Raw genomic sequence first — 10,972 nt, 5'->3', positions numbered from 1 at the left:
TCCTTTTTAACTGGAGATGCTGAGGACTGAATCTGGGACTTTCTGCATGCCAAGCAGAGGCTCTGCCACTGAGCCACAGGCCCTCTTTACAGCTCTCCAGGGTCTCAGGCAGAGGTCTTTCACATCACCTCCTGCCTGGTCTTTTTCTAACTGGAGATGCCAGGGACTGAACCTGGGACCTTCTGCATGCCGAGCAGAGGCTCTGCCACTGAGCCACAGTCACATCACCTGCCGCCTGGTCCTTTTAACGGGAGAGGCCGGGGATTGAACCTGGGACCTTCTGCATGCCAAGCAGAGGCTCGGCCACTGAGCCACAGGCCCTCTTCACAGCTCTCCAGGGTCTCAGGTCAGAGATCTTTCATATCACATACTTCCCCTAGTCCTTTTAACTGGAGATGCCGGGGATTGAACCTGGGACCTTCTGTGTGTCAAGCAGAGGCTCTGCCACTGAGCCACAGCCCCTCCCCAACCATACATGAAGCTGCCTTATACCGAATCAGACCCTCGGTCCATCAAGGTCAGTGTTGTCTACTCAAACTGGCAGCTACTCTCTAAGGTCTTTCCCATCACCTCCTGCCTGGTCCTTTTTTAACTGGACATGCCGGGGATTGAACATGGGGCTTTCTGCATGCCAAGGAGAGGCTCTTCCACTGAGCCACAGCCCCTCCCCATGAGACTGCCTTGGGCTGAATCAATCCACTTTCCAACTGGATGTTGCCAGTCCACACAGTAAAATCCTGTTGGAAAGTGGATTGTATAGTGTGTGTGATCACAGTCTCAGTCTCTAGTTAACAGCCATTGCTGGAACGTCTTGAGTCTGCCTACTCCATTGCCTTCCTGGGTCATCTAAGCCAGGTCATCTGAATACCACTAGATCCTAGGTCAGGTGTAGCTGTGGTGTAGCTGTTACCTTATGCAGTTCCGCAGGGCCTGTAAGACGGAGCTCTTCCGCCAGGCTTTCACATAGAGGCCACCACTACCACCGCCACCAATGAGGTGGACAACATTGGGGTTAAGGATGGCCCAAGAAGATCTGCCACAATTCTGCGTGGCCACTGGATTTACCTGGTTGAGCTATAGGATAACATCACCCTGGAGACCATCTTGTTAAATTGAGTATAATTTTTATTAATTGTCATTAATGTTTTATTGCTTTTATCTGTTTTATATGGGCTTTGCCCCGTGTAAGCCGCCCTGAGCCCGCTCTGCGGGGAGGGTGGGGTATAAATCTTAATAAATAAAATACCGTGGATCAGAGAGACCCAGGTTAGAATCCCCACTCTGACATGGAAGCTTGCTGGGTGACCTTGGGCCAGTCATGGCTTGGACTGTCCTACTCGCACGATTGTTATGAGGATAAAATAGAGAGAAAAATAGTGTGAACGGCTTGGATTCTCCACTAAGGAGAAAGGCAGGGTATAAATGAATAAAGAAATCCTTTTGGATTTTCTGAAACGGGATATCAGTGTTGATTGCCTTTGGTCTGATCTAGGAAGGCGTTTCTTATGCCTATGGAAATAAGAGGTAAATAAGAAGCTATGGAAATAAGAGGCAAATGGTTTCTCGGCTGTTTTTCTTCCCCACGTGCTCCGTCAGTATTGTTCTCTCTAAACCGCTGCGAGTTTCCTGATTCTGCAAAACCTTCTGCTCATTTTAGCTCAGGTGTTCTGTCTCTCTACGCATGGACTGGTGCACTTCTGTTATATGGACTGAGGCTGCAAACATTTCCTCCAGGCTGGACAATCATTCCGTTTGTTCCCAGTCCCCCCCCCCAACACATGCACCCATCTCTCTTTCTAGCTTGCTATTCCAACCTAGCAGTTCAAAAGCAAGAAATTGCAAGTAGATAAATAGGTACCACTTTGGTGGGAAGGTAACAGCGTTCCGTGCATCTAGTCATGCCGGCCACGTGACCATGGAAACGTCTTCGGACAGTGCTGGTTCTTCGGCTTGGAAACGAAGATGAGCACCGCCCCCTCGGGTCGGATTCGATTGGCTTTCGAGCAAAGGAAACCTTTACCTTTGTTCCATTTCTTCAGTTCCCAGTGGGATCCTCAAGGCAGCTCCCAAAATGGCACTGAATTCTCAGTATTCAAAGATAGCTTTATTGGAAAGCCGTGAGCAGCACGTGCCATGAATTGGACAAGAAAAACAAATCCCAGCCCAGTAGCATCTCAGGGACCAACTAGATTCTTGGGGTATTTATTTATGTATTTTATTGCATTATTATTATTTTTTTGACTCGCCTAATCCCCACGATTGTGGGGCTCTAGGCGATTGTACACATTTAAAAACAATAAAACCACCATCAAAACATATAATCCATTAATTAAATCAAGTGGCAAAATTTATGGTTCCCTCCTGTTTCTGGCCTGTGGGTGCCTTATGGGAACGGGGGGGGGGTAGGCCCTTCAAGCGATAGGGGTCCAGGAAGGGTGCCAGCCATGATGGAAGCTGTTGCTGTCCTCAAACCAACGTGTAAGGTTTTGAGAGCCAGAGTTCCCTTAGTTTGGTACAGCCAGTTTGGTGTAGTGGTGAAGAGCAGGGACTCTAATCTGAGAGAGCCGAGTTTGATTCCCCACTCCTCCTCCACATGCAGCTTCCGGGGTGACCTTGGGTCACTCACGAGTTCTCTCAGAGCTGTTCTCTCAAGAGCAGTCTTCGAGAGAGAGCTCTCTCAGCCCCGCCTAACTCACAGGATGTCTGTTTTGGGGAGGGGGAGGGAAAGGAGATCGTAAGCCGCTCTGAAACCCTCTTCTCTTCTTCTTCTTGGTCAGATACCTATCTGATGGGAGCTTTGATTCTTGAAAGCTCATACCCAGGCCCCTAGCCCTAGTGGGGTATTGGGTATTTGGGGGCAGTGGCAGAGCCCTACCAGGGATGAGCCTTGCCCCACCCCAGAACGATCCCAGACCACCCCCCTCCTGCTGTGCCACGCTCCTTACCCGTGCCCTTCTGCGGCCTCACCTGCTCTTACAGGGAAGCTGCCCTGAAATTCTGGTCGATTTGAAGCCCTCCCCCCACCAGCTGTTAGGTTTAACAGCTGATCTGCTGGAATGAAACTGACCAGAAGCGGAAAGGGACCTGCCTTCTGGTCAATTTCACTCCCCTCTGATCAGTTGTTAAACCAAACAGCTGATGGAAGGGGAGTGAAACTGACCAGAAGTGTCAGGGAAGCTGGGAAGGGAACTAATCTAATCTAATTAGTAATCTAATTAAGTTCCCCGCTCCCTAGCCCCTGCCCAATCAGACAAAATTTTCTGGCTATGGGCCTGCTCCTACCCCAAAAAATGTTGTAGGTCTCTAAGGTGCTACCAGGGAGTTGCGGTGGCTCAGAGGTTAAGACGCCGAGCTGCAAACCGGAAGGTCTGTCGCTTGACAGTTTCGAGACCCGAGTGCCGCGTGACAGAGGGAGCGCCCGTCTCTGGCCCCAGCTCCTGCCAGTCGAGCAGTTCGAAAGCAAGAAACCGCAAGTAGGTAAATAGGAAGGTTAACAGCGTTCCGTGCGCCTTGGCGTTTAGTCATGCCGGCCACACGACCCCGGAACCGTCTCCGGAAAGCGCTGGCTCTTCAGGTTGGAAACGGAGATAAGCACCGCCCCCTAGAGTCGGATTCGACTGGCTTTGGAGCGAGGGAAACCTTTACCTTTAAGGTGCTACCAGACTTGAATCCAGCTTTTCTGCCACAGACCGACACAGCCGCCCTCTGAAGAAGAGGAGCAGCTGCACTGAGATTCATCCTGGTCACACTAGAAGGTGTCAGAATTCGAGAGCTCTACTGTTGACAGAAAGACCAGGGGAACTTGGAGCAGAGATTTACGAAAAAGGGGTGGTGGTGGTGGACTTCCTACCACTGGGGGACAACCCCTTCTCTGAGACGTTAGGAAGACCCAAGCGCACACGCATACCCGTGGAAAAACAGAAGGGCCTTCCTGGAATCTTATTGTGGCCATAAAAGGGCTCGCACTGCTTCGCACCAAAGCTGTCGTTTGCAGGGTTTGTCGAGATGCCACACGGGGTTTTCGCAGGCATTAGCCCAGCTGTCCGCGGGGTGTTAAGACTGCGGCATGAAGGAGCGATCGAGCCAGACGCGCACACAAAGGGGCAGCCTTATAAATAGGCACGGAATGCGCTTTCCGGAAGGGATTAGAACGAAAGCTTAGTGTGGCTTGTGCAGACTGGTTGGGTGCTATTCGGATGTTGGCCGGGCCATTGTTCGGCGCCCCTGCCGCCTAGTCCAAGCGCAACTTCTGTGATTGTTAAGTCCGTCTCTGGAAGCGTGGGGTTAGTATTTGCTTGCAGGATTTAGCATTCTTGTCTGGGCAGATTTCTTTTAAAATGGAAAAAAAAAAAGAACACGTTTCTAGCCCCTTTATGTGCTGATTATTTTAGCACCCGGTGCACAGTTTGGCTTGCAGAGGGGAAATTCCCTTGTGGTTTTTTGCTTCACTTAAATGGTTCTTTGAAGGAGTGTTTTGGTTTTCCTCTGTAAGCTACCTGGCTTCCTTCTGCCAGTAAGTTGCTGTTCAGAATCTTTGACTTGAACTTCTACCTATTCTAACAGAAAGAGAATTATTCTTGTTCTCACTTCAGGCGCTGGAAATTTTTCCAAGCTGCTGTTAGCACAGCTACCGAAAACAGTGAATGCCCTCTACCTAATGAAGCTTTATTGGGCAGAATTCGGGCAGACTTGCCTGCTTTTCGAGTTTGTGATGATTTTTTTGCTACTGACGTCGTGCTCCTTGAATGTTTCCTGATTTTCAGTACTTACCTAGAAAAAGAGAACTTGTTGCTTTCGAGCGATAGTGTGGCCCGAACGCCACTTCGCCCTAATTCTTTTGCTTTTGAAAAAACAATCATGTTACAGGCAATGTTCCCTCTAAGCTGAGTTAGTGTGAGCTAGCTCACGATTTTTAGCCTCCAGCTCACACATTTTTGCCTTCGCTCAGGGAGGAGGGCTCCAGAGCAAATTAATTTATGCAGTAGCCAAATCGCTCGCTTACAACTTTAATGCTGCAGGTAGCTCACAAAGCAGAATTTTTGCTCACAAGACTCCACAGCTTAGAGGGAGCATTGGTTACAGGGCCAACAGACGGCGTGCCGCCTAAGGTAGTATGGTATGGTGGTAATTAATTAATTAATTAGCGTATGGCATTGTGTGAAGAATAGCCAGGAGATCCTAAGGGCCAGTTTGGTGTAGTGGTTAGCAGTGCAGACTCTGATCTGGAAGAACCAGATTTGATTCCTCACTCCTCCACACGCAGCTGCTGGGTGGCCTTGGGTCAGTCACAAGTTCTCTCAGAGCTGTTCTCTCAAGAGCAGTCCTCGAAAGAGCTCTCTCAGCCCCACCTACCTCACAGGGTGTCTGTTGTGCGGAGGGGAGGGGAAATGAGATTGTAAGCAGCTCTGAGACTCCGAGTGAAGGGTGGAGTATAAATCCAATCTCTTCTACTTCTAAGATTGTCTGGCAGCCAGAACTGTTTTAGTGTTATGCACCACTAGGTGGCGAGCTGGACCTGTTTTTAAGGCAAGAGATAGTTTGCCGTAGCCTGCCTGTGCATTACAGCCCTAGTGTACCTTGGATGTCGCCCTTCCAAATACTAGCCAAGGCCGACCCTGCTTAGCTTCCGAGATCTGACAGGATCAAGCTACCCAGGTCAGGGCTGGTGTGGTGGTTATTCTATTGTCTCGATGGTCCAGGTTTGAACCTCTACTCCGTCATGGAAGTTTGCCGAGTGACCTTGGGCCATTTATGTACTGCCACCACCCTAACCTACCTCACCGGGTTGTTGTGAGGATAAAACAGAGAATGACGTTGTGAGCTACCTGTGAAGTCCCCCATCGGGAAGGAAAGTGGGGAATAACCAAAGGGCCCGTTAACCTTTAGAGACTCACGATTACCAAATGTTTCTAGGTGGAAGAACTGGCCCTCCAGTCGATGATCAGCGCCAGGGAAGGGACCATGACGGTATCATCAGCGGCTCTGTTGGATGAGCATCAAAACGTAAGTCTGCTGGGAGGGAAAGCGGCGTCCGGACGTCAGCCACTGATTCCAAGGGAATGCTGGTGTAAGGTTTCCTCCGTTGTCCCATCGTTTCAGCGGCGTTTATCTCCTCCTTTGTGGAAAGAGGGATTGTTTTCTCTCGTGCCACGGTGTCGGGCGGGCACGTGGAATGGGTGGCCCCAGCGTATCCGTAACATTCTTGAGAATCAGAGCAAGTTCGAAGGCCCTGCCTGGCCTCTGTTGGAGACGGACACTTGACGTTACTTGAAATGCATTTATTAAAGCTTCCACTCGCAAGCATCCTGTCTTCTCCCTTAACCATTTCTTTCTGTGGCGGGTCTTGCTGGAACCAAGCGGTAGTGTCTGTTTTTCCGGCGGAGGTCTGTTCTCTTCGGCTCAGCTCTCCTAGGATGGTCCTCCGTGGCGCACGGCTGCGTGATGAGTTGCACTGGTCTCTGTCCCGCAGGCGCCGACCGCGCTTACGTCACCGCGCCTCCACGAGTTGCCTCTCATTCTTGAGAATCAGAGCAAGTTCGAAGGCCCTGCCTGGCCTCTGTTGGAGACGGACACTTGACGTTACCTGAAATGCATTTATTAAAGCTTCCACTCGCAAGCATCCCGTCTTCTCCCTTAACCAGAGTTCTCTTCTGTTTACTCTTGGACAGATGGACAACGAAGCCGCTATTAATCAGACTGCACTGCAGCTGCATCTTGGGGAGGAAGAGGAGGAGGAGGAAGAGGAGGAGGAAATATCAGACTCCTAAAGGGAGGCGCGCTGCAGACAGACTGCCTTTTCATCCCACGCTCAGGAACTTCCCCGTCCACCGTTCGAGCAGACTCTCTCGTCGTCGTTGGTTTTGGTGCTACAGAAACAGAACGACGCTCGCGGCCGCCGCTGGGTATCCCAAAAATTTTCCAGGGACGCTGATCCAATTGTGGGGAGGAGTGGTTGGGAGAACACATTCTAATGTAGCATGATTTTTTTTTTTTAATGACAACTATTACAGCCAAGTAGCACCTGGGAATTGCACCATGCAGCTCACAAAGCAATAATGCAACCTTGTCCTTGAAGGCATTATACCACAAAGCACACACACACACACACACAAAATATAGGTGGAAAAGCCTGGATGCTCTGCTGTCCACCCGCTCCACCCTCTTCGGGGCATCCCGTACACCCCCCAAGGGAAGGGGCTAATCAGCCTGGGACCCTCGGGTGCCTTCTCCTCCCACCCCCCCACCAGGAACCACTGCTAGTCTAGAACAAGATCCCTAAATCCTAACCACCCGTGGCTTGTAGTATAACACTTGGAACGTTTAAGTGTTTTGATGGGCAGTGTTTGAAATCCCTGGATTCTTCACTGCTGGGGGGGCGGGGGCACAGGATATGTGATACAAATCGGGGAAGAGACTTTCCCGGTCTCCTCTGCGGCTTCTCGCTGTGGCCGTAGCTACGGAACGGCGCAGGCTTTGCTGGAATGGGGCCCTCTGTCTTTCCTGGGACACGGCTGGTCTCCTTGCACGCAGCAGGCGCGTGAGGTATTTGGGAGGGGTGTGTGTGTGTGTCGGAAACTGGATGGGAGGCCCGTGAGCACTTCTGGGTGGGTTTTTGGCTTTCTGTTTGTGCTTGGCCTCGCTGCTCTCTCCTGTCGCAGCTGTGCTTTAAGTGACATGGGGGGGGGGTCACTCGCCGGTCAGTTTTCCTTCCTCGTCCGTGTCCCCTTTCCGCCATGCCACAAGCAAGGGCAGGCGCGAGCTTAGAGCAGAAGAGGAAAGAGGCCGGCTTGCCGGCGCTGAGGAGCAGGTTTGGGGCTCTGCGACTCTGTTTCATGAGCCAGAACGGTCCTTACAGGGCTCTTTTTGTAGCAGGGACTCCTCTGCATATTAGGCGACACACCCCTACCGTAGCCAATCCTCCCAAGAGCTTACAAAGCTCTTCTTACAGGGGCTACTGTAAGCTCTTGGAGGACTGGCTACGTTAGGGGTGTGTCCCAGGGCTCTTTTTGTAGCAGGGACTCCTTTGCATATTAGGCCACACACCCCTAATGTAGCCAATCCTCCAAGAGCTTACAGAGCTCTTCTTACAGGGGCTACTGTAAGCTCTTGGAGGATTGGCTGGCTACGTCAGGGATGTGTGGCCTAATATGCAAAGGAGCTCCCGCTACAAAAAGAGCCCTGGGTGATGTAACACTAATGTAGCCAATCCTCCAAGAGCTTACAGAGCTCTTCTTACAGGGGCTACTGTAAGCGCTTGGAGGATTGGCTACATTAGGGGTGTGTCGCCTAATATGCAAAGGAGTCCCCTGCTACAAAAAGAGCCCTCGGAGGTGCTGAGGACAGCTCCCACCAACCTGCCCTGGGATGGAAGTCCCAACGCACTTTCATTGAGATCATTGATGTATGAATTGGGGGCAGGGGGGAGGTTGTTGGGGGAGAATTAACCGAACGTGTGGGGCCCCTCCTGAGGCACTTGAACAGCCAGCCGATAGGTACCCGTTACCTCTTTTTGTGGTGCTGCTGTGGGAATGGTACCTGTAGCACATGCTGGGGTGGGGTGTAGAGACAACACTTTCGAGACAGAGGCCTGGCGTCTCCTAATACTACCCCGACAGCGATTCACATTGACTCTGTTCTCATTTTATTTTTAAACAAACAAAAAAAATCCATTCCCCGAAGCAACCTCATAATATATTTATTAGTGTAAGATGGAAATGTTCGACATCTGAAGGAATAAAATGATCAAAAGGGTTTTTTCAAACACAAAAGTATGCACAATTGTCATGTCTCGGAAATTTCAGCGGGAGCGCGAGAGGGAGCGATGCTCTGGGCGCACGCGTCTTAAATTTCGGGTTCTGTCGGAGGCCGGCTCTCCCGCTGCCCAGGCTCAAAATACAAGGCGGCTCGTTAACGGGAGGAGAGATGCGCGTCACTGAAGCGATCTTGAAACACCCAGCAAGACACTGAGAAAGAAATAAATAGGGAGGATCCCAACGTGGTGTTGGGGGAGAAGCGTGCGGAGGGAAGGTTCTGCTGACATTCGGTGAGAGCACTTTGAGCAAACGGAGGCCTCTGGCTGGGAGAAGCAGGAACCAAAGCGAAGGGCGGGAAGGAGGGGGGGGCAACTGTTTTGCTCAGGAGACCAGCAAAGTACCAACCAAGTTACGAAAGGCTCAAGACCAAAACACCCTAGGGGGACGGAGGCAGGCGCTCCAGTGGGATTTCTCCCCAGACTGCCGACATCCACTCCCAATCGGCATCTTGCTAGCTTAAAAGCATCACATGATTGGGCAGTTAACAAGAGACATCAAACCAAACAGCCGTTGATTAGGCCCACTGCGGGGGACAGTTTGACGTGGAAAAGAATTTGGCACATGCACAGTAGAGAGAGATCATTCGTCGGTGCCAGGGTGCTAGGGAGAGGTGACGGGGAGGAGAGAACACACGTTAGCTCTGAGAGACAGGACCAAAACAGCGTCGTTTGGACACGTGGGTGGCTCGGGGATGGGGGAAAATTCACCAAGCGTTGCTCCCGTTGGTTTCGACGGGTCCCCATCGGGTCTCGCGTGGAATGAAGGGTGCGGGACGACAGCACTCGGTGGGTTCCTGGTGGCAGTGCCCATGGCTGAGACTCAGCCCACGTGGGTCGGGGTGCTCGGCTGGTTGAGGCCGATGGTGGAACACAGCCAGCCCGCAAAGTCCACCTCTTCCGCATCCGATCTCTTGATGAACGAGTGGACCTGGAACAACAACAAAAAAGAGCGGCCTTAACATTAAAGGGGAAGCTCAGTTCCTACCCAGAGGCAAGCAAGGAAACGGTGTCTGTCGTAGGGGCGGCGGGAGTGTTTCTGTCTACCAGAGGAGCCCCAAGGGATCCTCCTGGGCTGAGGGTTTCTCTTCACGCATTCAGGTGTTCCAAAGGCCAGGAAACGTCTCCGGGAACTCCAGACGTTTAACCAAAGGAGCAGATTTCCACTCACCATGAGCTGTTTGAGATCGGCCCTCTCCGCTGGGTTTTTGATCAAGCTACGAGGGGGGAGAAAAGGGAGTCAGGTTTCTGCTGCTGTGTCAGTGCGCGTCTGCTAGAAATAATTGTGTGAATGCACGGGCAAGTCCAAGGCCTGCCTTCCTCCCCCACCTGTCTGTCTGCCCTGGGGCTCGTGCCAGAGAGCTTCCGGCTAGAGCGTGTCTCGTTCAAGTGAACGAGGGGTGCTGGATGCTTTCAGAGTCAGGCACCGAAACGAGCCCTCGGAAGTCGGCTGCTTCTGAAGGTTCCACCTCTGCCCCAAGAACCAGACTCACCAGTTGTTCACAAAGTCCTGGAATTCCGGACTGAAGACTCCGCTGGGAAGCTTTGGAGGTGGCTGAAGGAAAATCAGGAAACCAAATTGAATCAGTGTGGCAAGTGTAAAGATGTAAAATTTCCGGAAATTTTGAAGCTCAGAAAAAAACCCGTTTTTTTCCGGGGGGAAACGGAAATTTTTGGAAATACTGAAAAAATTGCTACATTAGCACTTCTTTTGTCTTTTTTAGATTGAAAGTCATTCTGTTACTTTAGGAACATAAAATATGACTATGGACATTTTTACTTGGCATGAAATTATCACAACTAGCATATTAAAAATATAGTGTATCCAAACAGTTATTACAAACAGAATACCCGCCCACATGCAAAAAAAACCCTGAAACCTTTTTCTTTTCTCGTGACAATAGCACCTTTTAAAGGAAGAAATGCATCTTGTTCTTGCATTGGAGAGTTCAGTTGGTAACCGAGGACTTGCTTGTCCTCAGTGCACAGAAAGTAGATCAATCTGATACCATAGGTATTTTTTAGAAATGATTTGGAAAATATTTGAACACCTTGTCTTGAAATATTTTATTCATCATGTTAAAATAAAACATTTCACAATCATTTTCTTTTCTTTTTTCAATTTTTCCAATTTTTCGGAAAAAAACAAAAAAGGCTTCAGGA

At 50.6% G+C, this 10,972-nt stretch overlaps 2 protein-coding genes across 2 annotated transcripts in view; one reads left to right on the top strand and one right to left on the bottom strand.

Moving 5' to 3' along the window:
• The window catches only part of SNAPC5 (small nuclear RNA activating complex polypeptide 5), an 8,509-nt gene extending 914 nt beyond the window's left edge, over window positions 1-7,595 (top strand). The window contains exons 2-3 of the mRNA XM_015424074.1: window positions 5,914-6,003; window positions 6,669-7,595. Of these exons, the coding sequence (XP_015279560.1) occupies window positions 5,914-6,003; window positions 6,669-6,767 (189 nt within the window). The 3' untranslated portion in view covers window positions 6,768-7,595. The remainder of the gene's footprint in view (window positions 1-5,913; window positions 6,004-6,668) is intronic.
• A 667-nt stretch (window positions 7,596-8,262) lies between these two features.
• MAP2K1 (mitogen-activated protein kinase kinase 1) overlaps window positions 8,263-10,972 on the bottom strand; it is a 65,520-nt gene continuing 62,810 nt past the window's right edge. The window contains exons 9-11 of the mRNA XM_015424071.1: window positions 10,303-10,364; window positions 9,981-10,026; window positions 8,263-9,740 (exon numbers count right to left, since the gene is read on the bottom strand). Of these exons, the coding sequence (XP_015279557.1) occupies window positions 9,633-9,740; window positions 9,981-10,026; window positions 10,303-10,364 (216 nt within the window). The 3' untranslated portion in view covers window positions 8,263-9,632. The remainder of the gene's footprint in view (window positions 9,741-9,980; window positions 10,027-10,302; window positions 10,365-10,972) is intronic.

Source organism: Gekko japonicus, unplaced genomic scaffold (assembly GCF_001447785.1).
Source record: "Gekko japonicus isolate JY-2015 unplaced genomic scaffold, Gekko_japonicus_V1.1 scaffold734, whole genome shotgun sequence".
Classification (NCBI taxonomy): Eukaryota; Metazoa; Chordata; class Lepidosauria; order Squamata; family Gekkonidae; genus Gekko; species Gekko japonicus.
The sequence above is the reverse complement of the archived record's forward strand: the minus strand, read 5'-3'. Positions and strand labels throughout refer to the sequence as shown.